The 16,640-nt window shown below is 36.7% G+C and overlaps 2 protein-coding genes across 2 annotated transcripts in view; both read left to right on the top strand.

Annotated features, from left to right (window-relative positions):
* The window catches only part of LOC135461555 (protein O-mannosyl-transferase TMTC1-like), a 28,635-nt gene extending 14,822 nt beyond the window's left edge, over positions 1–13,813 (top strand). The window contains exons 5-18 of the mRNA XM_064738708.1: positions 38–110; positions 1,579–1,682; positions 1,930–2,110; positions 2,912–3,030; positions 4,786–4,950; positions 5,707–5,820; positions 6,581–6,724; positions 7,674–7,885; positions 8,978–9,113; positions 9,787–9,937; positions 10,630–10,767; positions 11,675–11,803; positions 12,247–12,324; positions 13,044–13,813. Coding sequence (XP_064594778.1) covers positions 38–110; positions 1,579–1,682; positions 1,930–2,110; positions 2,912–3,030; positions 4,786–4,950; positions 5,707–5,820; positions 6,581–6,724; positions 7,674–7,885; positions 8,978–9,113; positions 9,787–9,937; positions 10,630–10,767; positions 11,675–11,803; positions 12,247–12,324; positions 13,044–13,175 — 1,876 coding nt within the window. The 3' untranslated portion in view covers positions 13,176–13,813. The remainder of the gene's footprint in view (positions 1–37; positions 111–1,578; positions 1,683–1,929; positions 2,111–2,911; positions 3,031–4,785; positions 4,951–5,706; positions 5,821–6,580; positions 6,725–7,673; positions 7,886–8,977; positions 9,114–9,786; positions 9,938–10,629; positions 10,768–11,674; positions 11,804–12,246; positions 12,325–13,043) is intronic.
* Positions 13,814–16,007: 2,194 nt separating this feature from the next.
* LOC135461549 (arylalkylamine N-acetyltransferase-like 2) lies at positions 16,008–16,640 on the top strand. The gene has a single exon (XM_064738697.1). The coding sequence runs from the start codon at positions 16,008–16,010 to the stop codon at positions 16,638–16,640; it is 633 nt and encodes a 210-aa protein (XP_064594767.1).

Genomic DNA, 16,640 nt, shown 5'->3' with positions numbered 1-16,640 from the left:
TTGTACATGCAATGGTTACATATTTATTACTTTGTAGGCTTTTTCTACATAAACGATACAACACTGAAGCTGCTCCTTTACTCAAGAGGTTGTGTTGGATTGGATTTACAGTAAGTACACATGTAACATGGTCAGTGTGTAATGGTCATTATACAGCATTTTGATCTGTAATTGCCTAGAGGCCTAGAGCTTGTGTCTGACATTTCCATCATCGCTGCTGCTCTCCACTGTCCCATGTTGTTTATAAACATTTAAAATTTAAATTAACTGTGTCAGTCAGAGTAGATGTATTTCTTGGTACATTTGCATTTTGTGTAAGGTTTGTTATATAGGTTTAATATGACTTGAAGAATTTAAGTCACATTGTGTTTTACATCTGTGTATCTTTATTTTCTGTCATAGATAAAGTTTGCATTTTTCCTCAATATTATAACTCATAAAACAAGGATGTAAACAGAATAGTTGATAGTTGATCTTAGGGATAGTGACTGAAGAAATAAAAATGTCTTTAAACATTATAATCCCAAATGACCCTGGCATTCACTTTTGTGAGAATATATAGTGTGTGTCTTCTTCACTGTAGTTTATCGTGTTTAATGAATGTAACCCTGTAGAATAATGCTGTTGAAGATTTTTCAAATAACAGGTTATATGACCAGATGTTATCCTATGTAAACACACATAGCTATGTAATGTTTATTAATGTACAATTTTAATTTTAAAATGTTATAAATTATAATGATTTTGATTACTATGATCATTGTACATATAAAGTAAAGGAAAATAAATGAACAGATGAGATTTATATGTGGGCTTTTAGAAGACACACCCATATGATAGTGAACTTTAACCTGATAACTGTTGTTAACAGACATGCATGGTTAGTAATGCATTTCTTTATTTGTTTAAATTCACTCACCCTCTACGGGTTAGGTCATGTTTACCCAGGCAAACCACCAGTTAAACGTTTGGCTTGAAAGGCCAAATTTTTATGGTTGAAAAATTTGGCTTCGGCTTGTTTCTTTTCCCTCAGAGCTATTTTGTTTTCTGCATGACATATTTGCATGGCCATTCAAGTTTAGATGATGTACAGGTTTTGAATATTTATGTACAGATTAAAAAAAAAATAATCGGTGAAAGCTAGTTAAGGAAGTTACATGTACGGTGTATTTTTGTGTTCATTAGTACCATAGGACCAGTGCCTTACAGTCATATATGTATACATGTAGCTCTAAACTGCCTATAATATTTATACCGATAGTTTACATTAAAATGATTAAACTATAAACTGCCTATAATATTTATACAGATAGTTTACATTGAAAATGATTAAACTTGGGAAACATTTAAAGACAAAGTTGTTGTGTAAAAATTCTCATTTTCATTATTATTTTTGCACGTTTTGAGTTACACATAGGCTTACACTCTGTGTAGAAATCTCCTTATGCTTGCAAGATTTTTTGCCTTTGTTTTATTAAATGTCAGCTTTCCGTTCAAAATTTCGACCAGTTAAGACACACGAAAACAGTTTTTTCGGCTTAATATTTCTGGTTTTTTTTTTTGGTTTTTTTTTTATAGCTATTCGTTTGCATGGGCTTTCGACTGTGGATGATGGGTGGAGAGTTACCCCCCTTTATGGAGCAGGACAACCCTGCATCATTTTCCTCATCATTCCTGACAAGGTTTGTCACAACAGTTCTGTCTGATATGTAATCATGACCCTGTTAAATATTTCATCTCCCACACAACTAGTCACAAACAGTCTCTCAATTTATCAATATCATAATCATTGTGATTTTCCTAATATCGGTTATACACATTACAACAGAAAGTCGTTTGCAAGAGTTCAAAACTATTTTGTTGGGCAATCAATTATATTGTTACAAAGTTTGCTAAATTTAATGGCACTTCATTTGTTTTATCATTTAGATTTCTGACCTACAACTATTTAGCATGTTTCAACCTGAAGCTACTTTTGGCTCCCATCACCCTGAGCTATGACTGGACGATGGATAGCATCCCCCTGGTGGAGGGACTTGCAGACACTCGAAACATCCTCACAGTGTCTATGTATTTGGGAATTCTGTTTGTAGGCTGTGCTGTTTCAAAGGTCAGTGATCTTGACTGAATTTGTAAAATTACTATTGCACCATTCATCCACATATATACATGTATATAAGTGTGACATATTTTGTGAATTGATTGAGTGTCATATCTGGTGTGTCCATCAGTGCAGCTCTCAGGCTGAAGTGTCGTATTAGGTGTGGCCTACAATGAGGCAGAGCTCAGGCTGGAGTGTCATCCCAGGTGTGGCCTATAGTGAAGCAACACTCAGACTGGAGTGTCATGTCAGGTGTGGACTATTGTAGTGAGGAAGCATTCAGACTGGATTGTCATGTTGGGTATGGCCTATAGTGAAGCAACACTCAGACTGGATTGTCATGTCATGTGTGGTCTATTATAGTGAGGCAGAGCTCAGGCTGGAGTGTTATGCCAGGTGTGGCCTATTATTGTGAGGTAGCATTGAGACTGGATTGTCATGTCAGGTGTGGTCTTTAGTGAAGCAGCGCTCAGACTGAAGTGTTAGGCGTCCCATGTGTCATTTAACAAACAGACATCATTGTGACACAGGTGAAATATTGTTAAACCTAAAGCCCACATACAAACATTTAAACAAGCAAACATTCCATGGAGCTTCATCATCCCAGTGGCTTTCTTTACAGGTATATACAAATTACAATACATCTCTTTGTTAATGTTCGGCCAATCTTTTGTTCACTTAACTCACTGTATTTCTATGTAACCACAGAAACACATACGAAAATTGCAGTTTAACGCTTTAGTTACCAAATTTTTGTAATTGTGTATGCATGCAGAATAATATATTATATATCTCTCACCCTATTTACAGAGGAGGGAAGGCCCTATTGCAGTTGGCCTGCTCTTTCTATGTGTTCCTTTTGTACCGGCCTCCAATTTGCTCTTCCGGGTTGGTTTTGTGGTGGCAGAGCGTCTTCTCTACATTCCCAGGTAATTCGCAGGTGTACCTGATGTGCATTGTTGTATGATACCAAGGCTTCACGCTTGGATAGCTGCATTTTTTATGATGGGTTGTTTATGTGTGTGTGTAATTCTGTTCATGTAATTAAGGAAGAAATTAAAAATGTTATGTCAAGGTAATGTAGGCCTGGGTTTGCCCTACTTTTTTTATAAGTGAAAGAAAAAAATAAACAGCTGGGTTGACTGGCAGATATATTCACCTGTTGCTTAAAAACAACCACAGCCATTAAGGCAAGAATAAATAAATTCTGTATTTACTGTAAATCTTCAACCTTTTCGACCTCTCAAGCACTTTTTTCAGTGGAATTTACGCTTACAATTACTGTAAAAATGACACCTATAATAATTTTTTGTGTGTGTTACTAATGGTACAAGCTTCAAAAAATTGTGCAGATATATTCTCTGCACCCAATAATTCTCTTGGGCTGTTTAAAAATATTGGTTGCAGTAGTGAGTGAATAGGTTGAAGAATTAAAGTACTATTATTATGCTGTATTTGTGATCTGTGCATAAAATAACATGTAGCTGCAGTAAGGTGTCAAAATACAGGCAATTTATAAGGTGTCAAAGGAAAAATACAGACAATTTATCAGGTGTCAAAGTAATAATACAGACAATTTATCAGGTGTCAGAATACAAATACAGACAATTTGTCAGGTGTCTAAAGTAAAAATACTGACTTGGTAAACATTTATTTAGGTTACAAGCTGTTAAATAGAGGACACATGCACACTGTATGCATCAAAGATAAAAAATGCAATATAGAATATGGCTACAAAATTTTTCATCAACAAATCATAAAATCAACATGAAATTGGACTCTTTCTAATTTACATTGATATACTTTTAACACATAGAACACCCAAGAATAATTATGAAAAAAAAAACATTTTGATTTAAAAATGAAGTTATAATGGAAAAAAAATCGTACACTCCAATTAGTTTTTTAATATCATTTAATGAAAGTACTAGATGCAAGTCTTCCTTGACATCATTAATCTGAACAATTTGAGATTATAATACCTGCAAAAGATAGAAATATAACACTGATCAACTTTGAAATAGACACCTTCCTGATTAGTGATCACTTTTCAAAATGCAATCATACAGATCTCATAGACGACATGAATATGGGTGCATTTCAAGATTTTTCATGCTTGAGTTTATATTCCCCTTTAAAATGAAATAAAATAAGAAACCAGATTGACTGCGTGATATTTGATCAGATAGCCAGCTTTTAAATAACGATGAAAAATGACTTCATATCGTATATTCATTTTTCTTTAGCATGTGTGGCAGAACAAGCCACATGTAGGGGTTTTACAATTTGTTAACCAATTGCTAAAATGGTGTATGTTGTGTAGGGAGGTGCGTATGAAGTTTGCTAGAGGCTGTTAGGTACCATAGTTTTGTTTAAAGAGACAGGGTAAAGTTATCTCCTCCTATTTATTTATGCCTGACTTACTTTGCATAATAACTCAGTGATTTACGATGGATTGTACTCTAAAGTGTGTCAGTTTTTTGTGTACAGGTTTAGATGTCCTTTTAAGGTCGGTCAACTGTGAAATTCTTAAATTACAAACAGAACCATCCTTTCTTGGTTTACTTTGTATATTTTATTTTTTTTTAAGTTTGTCAGACATTCTTTCATAATATGTCAGTATACCTTTTTTTACCTGTTTCCATTTTTATTTTTTTTTATATATATATACCCTTATTTTACAGTATGGGTCAGTGCCTTCTGGTTGCCTATGGATATATGTCGCTATGGAGGAGGTTTCCACGGTTACAGTGGCTAATGGTAACCATGATACTACTTACCATTGGAAGCTTTGGATCAAGAACGTTAGTCAGGAACAACGTGTGGCAATCCAGAGAAACACTTTTCAGGTAAGAGCCTTTACCGCTTTCAAAAAAATTTGATTAAAAAAAAATGTAGCAAGGGTATTTCTCTTCATATTTGAGATTGTCCTGGGAAAACATAGTTGGTGGAAAGGATGTATGTATTTTCTCAATACATATTTTCCTTTTTCTATGTGGGAGTAACTGAGAAATCTGTACATCACACATGGGGAAGTTAGACAGTTTCTTGTGGTTTCCTTGATTGATGAAACTGACTGGTGTCATTTAAGTGAAATGTTATTGATTGAAACACCAATCAGTCAATGTTTTTATTTTTGATTGATAGGGGAATTTGAACTTTATTTATTTATTTGATTGGTGTTTTACGCCATACTCAAGAATATTGCACTTATAGGACGTCGGTCAACATTACGGTAGGAGGAAACCGGGCACAACCCGGGGAATCCCACAACCATTTGCTAGTTGCTGCCAGACCTTCCCATGTACATATTTGAACTTTAGCTGCGTATACCTGGATGTAATAAACATTGAATTTAAAGAAAGAATGGAATAATTATTGAAAGAAAATATCAAATAAACCTGTGTGATTTTCTTCATGGTCTGTGTGATTGCATGCTTTTTTTTTATACATGTGAGATGGGCAGTGCATTTTTGGTATCCATAGTGAAGTAAGATGAAAAAGAAATAAAGAAAAAGGAAAATGTATCAATTTATAATTTATACTTTCATGCATATTTTTTGTGTGTGGAGCAAGAATTTATGAACCTCCTGTTTTTTTCGTAGATCTGGACTGGAATCTGTACCACGGAATGCCAAGGTTCATTATAATTATGCGAATTACTTGAAGGATGAAGGTTATACTGAACTTGCCATCAAGTTTTCTAAAAAGGCCATAGAGTGAGTTTATTTGCTACTCACGAACCGTGTTATATAAATATAATTAATTTTGTTAATGCAAGAAAAGCACAGTGCAAGTTAATTTTTCCTTCTTTACTTCAGTGGTTTAGCTTTTGAGGCAGAGACGTAGTGAACGACTCTGTTTTTATTCAAGTGAAACAGTATTTAGTCCCCGATTCTTCAACCTTTTCAACCATCTCTGCAACCGCAAGCTTGAAACATTCTGATAGAACTATGGGGTGTAGAGAAATAATCTGCAGAGTTTGACGAAGCTTCCGTCTTTATCAACACAAGCAAATCCATTTTGGCATCACTTTCATGATAATTGTATACATAGATTCCACTGAAAAATGTGCTCTAGGGCTTGAAAAGGTTGGAGATTTACACTAGTATGGTATAAAATACTAAAGAAATTCAAATAAGCATAAATAGATGTGACATCCTTACATAGGATTTTGCATTGTGTTTCACTCAAGCCACTGAGAGGAGTCCCAGCTTAAAAGATACGTGGTCAATCTTTTACTGACCGACAGAGCAAGCAGATGGGGCAACTGACTTATAGAACTGTGTAATTGCAGTTAACAATAAATAAATTGATTTTAAAGAATTCACAGTGATACAGTTTTTGTAATGCTAAATGTAGGCTATTAATTGTGATGAAAAGACATGATGATTTTCATTTCATCAACAGTCAAAAAAGCAAAGCTGCAGGACTCATGTAGCAGCTAGAAAATGACCTAAAGTTTGCGTTTGTTTTCAGGCTGTACCCATCCTACGCTGTGGCCTGGAATAACCTGGGCACCCTGATGACAGAGGCCACTGAGGCAGAGAGATGTTATACACAGGCTTTGAGATACCAACCCGATCATATTGCAGCTCTGATTAACCTGGGCAGCTTGCATTTGTGAGTACAAGGTCATAAAGAGCAAAATGTTGTTACAAAAACTGTTGGTGGGCATAAGCTTAAAGCCTACATGATTATGAAATGTACAGCTTTAACTGCTATTTGTTAGTGGGTGCAAGTGTATAGATGGCATTGTTTTGACCCAAACCTAAGTTAAGAACTGTCCATAAAAATTCATTTAAATGTATATGATGTATTTGATTCTGAACAGTTTCAGCTTATAGTATATACTGTATCCAAAAGCGGTCACTGTGAGTTCAAGTCCAGCTCATGCTGGCTTCCTCTCTGGCCGTAAGTGGGAAGGTCTGCCAGCAACCTGCGGATGGTCGTGGGTTTCCCCCGGGCTTTGCCCAGTTTCCTCCCACCATAATGCTGGCCGCCGTCGTATAAGTGAAATATTCTTGAGTACGGCGTAAAACACCAATCAAATAAATAAATAAATATATCCAAAAGCATAGATACTTGTTTGTACTGAATGCCTCAGTGTGTTTTCACAGGTCTCTGGTGTTTCGTTTCTTGGAACAAAACCACTTTACTCTCATGAATACATGTTTATTTAGTTAAAATTCTTGTGGGTCAGGATAAACAACTGCTAAGAATGATCAGGACAGTGAAAACTGACAAATTTTACAGGTATTACTGAGTTAAAACAGAGAGCAATTGTTCAAAAGTGTATTTAAGTTAAGCCAGGTTTAAATCTTAATAGCAGTCTCAATCTAATACAAAGCAAATGACACTTTAGTCTGACCTAAATTTAATACCAGGCGTAAATCTTTATACACTTTTGAACAACTGGGCCCAGATTCTAAGAGGTGTGCGCACTAAGGGGGAATAACTCAGGGGAGAAACTTTCATGGTACAACTGTTTTCAAATGCACTTAAGCCTGTGTACTGTCCACATTATTGACAACTGCCAATTGTCATAATAGTTTTCTGTCCCTGTCCCCAGTCAGCAGGGTAGCACACAGAAAGGCTTGTCCATGTTACGTCGTGCAGAAGCCCTGGACCCCCACGACGCTCAGATGTGCATTATGTTGGGGTCTATGTTAGCCCACCTGGGTCAGTCCTCAGAGGCAGGGCAATACTTCAGGAAGGCCATCCAGGAGAAGCCAGACTTTGCTGATGCTTACAACAACTACGGGTCTTATCTCCAGCAAACTGGTAGGGATGGTGCAAGGGATTCTGCCATGGATAAATACTGTTTAAAAAACAGAAGTGAATGTTTTATTTGTAATGAGCCACAGCTATCAGCACTCCATATCTTTAATGAGAGAAAGTATATATGAGAAAACTGAAACATCTGATGAAGTGAATCATATACAGACAAGTTTACTTGTGATTTAACTCTTTGAAAAACAACCGAAATGCACACCAATCAGTTTCATGAGCATGTCGTGAAGGGTATACCCCTGAAGGGCATTACTGTACAGGTTTTGCTAATTGTTATAACACCTCAAGAAGAGCTTAACTGCTAAGTCATTCACATTACTATCACATTTTTTAAAATATAAACACAAAATCGAGCATCCGTTACTTCTCTTGAATAGTATGCATGAATATTAAAATATATAAACAAACAAGTAAAATAATCCTGATTACAGCCTTAGGGAACAAGCAAAAATAAACAAATGAATAAAATGGCTTTGATAGAGTTTGGCCTGAGTGAATAGTGCTTTCATAGTCAAGTATGCTGGTCATCCTGAGAAAGGACTTACCCTAATTCTTTTAAAATGTGGGACAGATATTAGCAATGTTGAAAGTAGAATATTACATTTCTTTACCAGCCTTTTAAAAAAGTAAAGATATGAGTATGTTGTTCAATAGATGGTCTAAGCATGTGAGAAAAAAGAAACTCAATATTCCTGCTAGAATTACATATAAATTGGCTAAAATGAGCAGATCAGATGTCCCAAATTTTAAAAGAAATAGGCTGATAGACATCATTATCTCGACCTTTATTTAGTCATCATCAGGATTATTTGTACTTTCATTCTCTGTATATTAATTTTAGGAGCTAGTAAATGAAAACAAGACAAGAACTTTAACAACAGGTTAAACCTGCATGCTTAGTGTGACACCTGACGACTAAATTTGGCATGGTGTAAAATTTTTGTGTACACATTTCAATTTTTTTTTTTTTCATGTTTTGAAATTGTACTGAAGTGTAAATGTGTAAAAGTTATCTGTGCTGTGTGAAAGTATGAAATATGCTAACATGTGAAGTATTAATTGTACTGTGAACTTCATTACTAGGTCGGTATCAGGAAGCCATTGAGAACTACCGCCATGCCTTTCTCTTGGACACTAGTCATGTGGACGCTATGACAAATGCTGCCCAGTCCTTGAGACACCTGGGCAGATTAGCAGAGGCAGAGTCACTTCTCAAGAGGTAAGAAGTCAGGCTAATATGTAGTATTTGCCTTCAACAACAATTTCATGAGAGCCACAGTCTTTTTTTATGAGTGAGGGTAACAGACTGTTGGATGGTCTGTCGTTTAAATTTTATACAATCAGTTTGCCTGAACCTTTTAATTCTTCTTGTAATTCTCCTGAGTTCTGGGACAGATATTGGCAGCAGGTGCTAAAAGCAAAGAATTACAATTCTTTGTAAGTTTTTCAGAAAAGTAAAGATAAATTGTATTTTGCTAATTAGATGTACATTTATGAAGATAATGTTAATCCCTGGTAGATATTTGAAGTATGAACAAATGGTACCCTAAATCTTCTCAACTGCCTCTGCGACCAATCTTTTGAAACGCTCTCAGAGAACTATGGGGTGCAGAAAAAATAATTTGCTCAGCTTTACGGACTGTAGTGATCTATAATGAAACAAACAAATCAATTTTTCGGCATCATTTTCATAATAATTGTTTGCATAAATTTCTGAAAAAGAAGAGATTTAGTTGAAACGGTTGAATATTACAGTAATGTCATTACAGATTGAAAAAAAAACAATTAAATGTAACAATTATCATCACTATAAGTGATATTTAATAACTAGTTAACACTTTAAACCATCCAACGACCGCCTTCTGTTTTTAAAGTAAGACGTGATGTTACAGGGCTGTAGAGCTGAGACAGTCAGCAGTAACTCTTGATCAGTTGGGAAAGTTTTACCTGACCACTGGACAGGTCAAGGATGCTTTGGCCATCTACAGAGGGATCGAGGAAAAATTACTGAACAGATCTGACATCACTGGACTGAAGAACTATGTAAGTATCATAGTTTTGTAATCTCAGAAATTCGTGGTGTGGCAACTGTATGGGTAGAATATGGAGTAGTACACATTTCTAAATACCAAACAAGGCATAGCTTGCTAAAAGAAACAATGTCACAGCATTATGTGACGATGAGCGTCACTTCATCGTGTCCATCACCACTCAATCACAGCCTGCTCCCAATTTCCAGTTTTGACAGCAGAGTGATGTCCCTTTGTTGTTGTGACATTATCACTTCACAGTTTACTAGGGCTAATCAGTGAATTTCAACATGGACAGATACTCACAGTATTGGAAATTATCCACAGAAAAAATGACTTTAATTTATTGAATTACCTAAAAAAAAAAAATCCAATAAAAACTAAATTTTGGGGGAAAAAATAATTATGGTAGACACAGCACAATGGCTCCACCATGATATCATGATATTGAATCTCTAAACTCCCATATTATGGTATATGTAGGTTGATGCAATACAACATGAGCATCAAGCCTACAGCATATCTCTTAAACAGTGAATTTTGGTTCAAGAGAACAAATGACACTTTTTTTATCATTAAAACATCCAAGATGCTTGTCCTGCAATCGCTAAGTCAGAGATTTAGCTAGCCTGTAAATGACTGAATGTTACTTTTAATCATTGTATTCATGTAGCTTAATCATTGTTTCACTATGTTATTTTTCAGGCCAAAGTTTTGGTGGAGACTAAGAATTTAAATGAAGCGGATGGCGTCCTTCATCGCGTATTACAGGTAGAGCCTGAAGATGTGACAGCATTGCACCAAATGTCTAATGTACAGGGTCTTCTTCAGCAACATACTCAGGTTAGTACATGTAAGTCAGCTCAGGCTGCTCCAGTTCACTCACTGTCGTTAGAGGTTCTGACCCACAAGCACCAATGAGCCATGGGGGCCTGCGTGGCTGAGTTGGTTAGCATGCTAGCGCAGCGTAATGACCCAGGAGCCTCTCAGCAACGCGGTCGCTTTGAGCTCAAGTCCAGCTCATGCTGGCTTCCTCTCCAGCCGTAAGTGGGAAGGTCTGGCAGCAATCTGCGGATGGTCAAGGGTTTCCAACGGGCTCTGCCCAGTTTCCTCCCACCATAATGCTGGCCGCCGTCGTATAAGTGAATTATTCTTGAGTAAGGCGTAAAACACCAAACAAATAGCTGTGATCATGTGGACACGTGTCTTTCAGCCTCTGGGAAATACGAGGGGTGGGTTAAGTAACTAGATCAAGGGATGTAGGTGTTCTCCACTAATATAACTGACCACCACAGAAGGGAAAACTCTTTGAGTGTTTTTCAGATTGATTTATTTCTTAATTTGATTGGTATCTTACACCTTTCTCAAATTGTAATATTAAATTTGAATGGCATGATTCTGTATTTGATTTGTCGGATTTGATTTTTAATGTCTAATGATGTCTAATCCAATGAAATGGATGCTTTTTTCAGTCTTGTCTCTCTTTCTACATGTTGTGGTGTTCAGATCAAATGAAATCTCCCTGCTTTAGTTTAAGGGTTTGGATGTTTCCTGCCGCCAAAAAGGTGTTGAAAATTTTACCTAGATAGCCACCAAGATGGCCACCAAAACAGCACTAGCCTAGCGATACTGCCATCTGACCCAAACTATTGGCACTGCAGGGGTCACAAATGATGCTAACCCATATTTCTATGCTAGAACTTTTATGAAAGTAAATATGAAGTGTATATTTTTTCATTTTCCTTTTCAGGGCCTAACCTATATAGAGAGGGCAATCAAGGTAGCAACTGTGCAAGGAGACAAACATGTCCTCAGTGAACTATTGTTTGCCAAAGCCTCGCACCTGAAAGATCTGAAGAAATATGAAGAAGCTCTTCTTGTAAGTTGTGGCAATATTTCACAATTAAAAATTAGTTTATTTATTTATTTGATTGGTGTTTTACGCCGTGCTCAAGAATATTTCACTTACACGACAGCGGCCAGGATTATGGTGGAAGGAAACCGGGCAGAGCCCTGCGGAGACCCGCGACCATCTGCAGGTTGCTGGCAGACGTTCCCACGTACGGCAGAAGAAGTACTTTATTGAGTAGTTAAACAATGGTGTGTAACAAAAAGCAATATATTACATTTCTCTTGTGCTGCAGGAGTGCGATGTTTACTGGTAGACAAAAGCAGGAATAATCACTAGACTGGATAGCTTGGACCTGAACAACTTATTCTTCAGACTTGGAAACTTCTCCATTGTTGTAGTGTCACAACATGTGTCCAGCTCTCTAGTCTATGTGTTTGTACGATATGTGTTTTTTTTTCCTTTCTTGACAGGCATATTTAGACTCATTGTCCATCAACAACAATCAGCCTAAAGCTCATGTAAACGCTGGAGCCATTTACCATATGAAGGTAAGAAAGAAAAGTATTTATACATATCTGAACAGAAAAAAAACAGGTCAGGTTGACCACGTCGGATGGGTTTAAAGTATGACTCATTCATAATTAATTTTCTTGTATGTGAAATATATGTAACTGTATTGCCTTTTTTTGGCAACTTTTATGGTCTTGTCAGGGTAAAGTAAAATGTTAGTGATCTTTTTGGAAGTAACTTTTTAATGTACACGCACATTGTTTGAAAACTTCAGAATTGTGTCTGAATATGTACATGTGTTTATAAAAAGATAGGATTTATTTATTTCATTGGTGTTTTACGCCGTACTCAAGAATATTTCACTTATACAACGGCGGCCAGCATTATGGTGGGTGGAAACCAGGCACAGTCCGGGGGAAACCCACGACCATCCACAGGTTGCTGACAGACCTTCCCACGTACGGCCGGAGAGGAAGCCAGCATGAGCTGGTCTTGAACTCATAGCGACCGCATTGGTGAGAGGCTTCTGGGTCACTACGCTGCGCTAGCGCGCTAACCGACTGAGCCACGGAGGCCCCAAAAAGATAGAAAATATTATATGCACGGAATACAGATTACCAGAGGATATTTCAGTTAGATATAGGTAGACACAAACATACAGTAAAGTATTCTCTATTGTCATTTTTTTATTATTAATTGCATGAAAATCCTATATTTTTTTACTATGTCTAAAAGCATTTGTCTTCATACTTCACAGCATGAATTGAAGTTAGCCAAACACCATTACATGGAAACACTGAAGCTTGAACCATCCAATCACATTGCTCGAGAGAACTTAGAGAAACTGGAAAAGTTAGCCAAGAAGAAAAGAGTTCCACAGCCTGGCTGAAGGAAGTGTTTGAACAGCAGCCAATGAGAGATGATGTGCCAACCAAGAGGAACCTTTTGGTGGAAGCAGTAAGAATCAGCCAATAAAATGCAGCGTTACATGTGGCTGTATGGCCAAGAGCTGAACAAACTGAGATGTTACATGTAAAAGGCAGCATTTGGGTACATATTTAAAGGCAAAATGAATTTCAAACAACATTCGGATAGGAACTCTCATCGACTTACAATCAGGGAACTGAAAAACATGCCAAGGATGAAAACACATATGCTGTTCAAAGCTAAGTCATTGTGGCATTTTATGCTGGGTATCCCGTTAGGAAATTATGTTCTGTGAACAGAAATATGAATAGAATCTGCTTACAGGAGCAAGATTCGATCAACACTTCAGAGAAAAAAATAGCTGGGGTACTTGTTAAAATACAAACATATAAAATGTCACTCTGACACTGATCAAGACATAGCCACATCCAGTGCAGGCTTCAAAAAGAAGCTCATTACCTAAGTAATGATGAACTATAATATTGCGGTTTTGCAAAGTAGTTCAGGCCTTAATCACCCAGTTTATGTTCCATATTGGTCAACTTTTGTGTTGACCATGCTGGCTACTTAAGAAGATGTGATTCTTATAATAAAGCTTTCAGATCACTGTCAATTACTATGTGTCATGTGCTGATAAATGCACTATCAGTCAGTGTATTTTGTAAATATATATACATATATATTTATTTTTGTGCATATAAATTAATGTCATGTGTTTAATGGTAGTGATTGGTTACTCCTATGAGTTTCCATTAATGAATGTATCTACAAATTCTAATTTTTGATATATACATGTACACATAACTATATTATGTGAGATCTCTTATAAGTGGAGATGTACCCAAGTATATGGCAGCATTTTGTTTACTTATCTTTTATTATGCATAGTGCACTGTAAGTTCTTACATTAGAAATTCCTGCGCAAAATTTTAATTATACAATTTTATACATCCTAATGTTTTAAATTAATTTTAAAGCTGAATTTATGACACTCAAGTATAAATTGTTAACAGATTATATACCAGTGTACACACCAATGGGTTTTTGTGAACTTGCACTTGTGTAAATATGTACAGTTTATTAAAAAAAAGAGCAATAACTTTTTACTGAATTCTTTTACAATATAATAAATCCAAAAACACTTTACAGTATATTTCATTGAAGGTGTACATGGTGTTGTCAAATTGTAACATGCTTGTAAACTTTCAAGTGTGTTTCTGAGCCCCAACTGGGATGAAATTATAATTGTCTTATCATGAAAGTTGTATGATATAGAGTTGTAGTAAAATAACTCTAGTCATTGAATTATTGTTATAATAAAGTTATTAAAATACTAAAATTTTTGTCTTTTGTGCTGATGTAATTTTTGGTTGTAATTTCATTTGCTTGTTGCATCTGTATTGCTCTGTAAATTAATTCTCAGGGATAAGTAAAATGTTAATTTCATAGTGTGGAATTTCTCAGTTCACAAGCTCTAAAGTTCGAGCTGACCGGAAGTTTGTCATAGATCTCAAGCTCACATGAGGTACAAATCCACACAAAGATGGTTTGAATGAAAATGTTAATAAAACCATTATATCTATCTTTTAATTGCTTACAAGGTATCAAAACTACCATTGATGTACAACTGAGGATTTTCCGATTCAAACTTCAGAGTATGTTAGAGGATTAGTTTTAAGATTTAGCTACTTGTCCAAAGTATAAAGATTATAACCTGTTTAACAGTATGTTAGCAGGAGGGCCTCCAGCCGGCCGGCCGCCCGGCCCGCCCGGTAAAGCTCAATGGGCGACGTCATAGATGGCCAACCCAAATCTTGCTGGCGGATATACCCTGGGAATTCCAAACTAAACGATGTCACTTTCCAGATGGATTCTATCTACACAGGAGCAAATGTACTGCCGTTTGAACCCATAGTGGACAAGGTTGAAGTTCCGATTTATGACACTGACATCTCTGGTCAGACTTCAGATTCCGAGTTTTTAGACGTTGAATTTTGTCTTTGTCCAGGCATTTTTAGCCACACTGGCTATACGGACTGATAAGCTATAGCTTTATCCTGTGTTACACTGTAGGTCAACATTTCGTGTGTATATCAGATTTAATATTCACTATTTTTTCCTTCTGTCCGCTTCACAACAAATATCATTCTGTTCCCCGAGAGTATTCACATCAAAAATGGTCTGGAAAATTGAAAACTTAACTCCATGATTCTTCGACGACCTGTATTTACAACTCTGGGCAGAACAGCAATCCATATCGTGGTTAAACTCGATATGCTTGTTGTCGCTTATGTGACTTTTTAACACTGAATTAAATGGCGAAGCTCTAACCGCTCGTAAAGGTTTGACTTGTATGACGACCTTCGGCGGAAACTACCGACCGTTGGCGGAAAAAATGCATAAACCCAGCCTCATTATCTGGTGACCTTAATGTCATATTACTCAGATTACTGTACTTTTTTCAAATATTTTTTTACACTCAATTTAACAATATATACAAGGGTAGCCAAATAGGATTAAATAACCAATCTGTACACTAATATGTTTTTGTAATTTAAATAACATAGGACAACCCAAAATATGGAGAAGTTTCGTTCTTGCGCACACAGTTATATATTTATCTTACAGATGTGGGCAAAGGTCAGTTAGCGGTCAAACATCCAGATTATGAACCCGAAGACCAGAGCACCTCTGACGTGTATTATTTTTAAGGAAACGTCCACTCCTATAATAGGCCATGCATTCCCCATGTGCAGGAGTGTTAGTGTGGGTTGAGCTCAGATAATACTGTATAATGGCACAGTTCAGGTATCGTTCAATGACCCCAGAGGATGTCATTCAAGTTAGAGAACTTTACATTGAGTTCTGGAAGAGGGAAACAATTGCCAAAGCCTTGAAAATGGAGGTGCCGAGAGAATGTGAGAAATTTGTAGAATACGCTCTAGAGGATGCACCCTTCAACCAACTGTCTGTTGTTGCCGAAGATACGTTGACGGGAAAATTAGTTGGAATGAACGCAGTAGTTTTGGCAACACCGGGAGACCGGAAGAGCTGGATTTTCCCACAGGAAGACCCAAACTGCCGAACGATGAAAAGGAGTTACTCAATACTAGATCAGCTGTACGCAATGCCCGATTATTTTTCTCATTTCGGCGTGAAGAATTGTCTTCTGTCTCGTGGAATTGTTGTTCTCGAAGAATACGACCGTCGAGGAATTGGCACCAAATTGATGCAAAAAACACTGGGGATAGCACGTGACCTTGGCGTACAGCTTGTGCTCATGGACTGCACAAGTCCATTTTCCCGAAGAATTTGTGAAAAACTTAGCTTTGAACAGGTAAGCCTGATTGATCTCGCCGACAAAGGTGTGGAGAATCTATCAGACGACAACCGTTTCCGGATAGCCACGCTTCATGCTTTAAACTAA

This window comes from Liolophura sinensis, chromosome 1 (assembly GCF_032854445.1).
Source record: "Liolophura sinensis isolate JHLJ2023 chromosome 1, CUHK_Ljap_v2, whole genome shotgun sequence".
Lineage (NCBI taxonomy): Eukaryota > Metazoa > Mollusca > Polyplacophora > Chitonida > Chitonidae > Liolophura > Liolophura sinensis.
The sequence above is the reverse complement of the archived record's forward strand: the minus strand, read 5'-3'. Positions and strand labels throughout refer to the sequence as shown.

Excerpts from the sequence above, each read along its gene's own strand:
- LOC135461549 (XM_064738697.1), top strand. The coding sequence starts at position 16,008 with ATGGCACAGTTCAGGTATCGTTCAATGACCCCAGAGGATGTCATTCAA.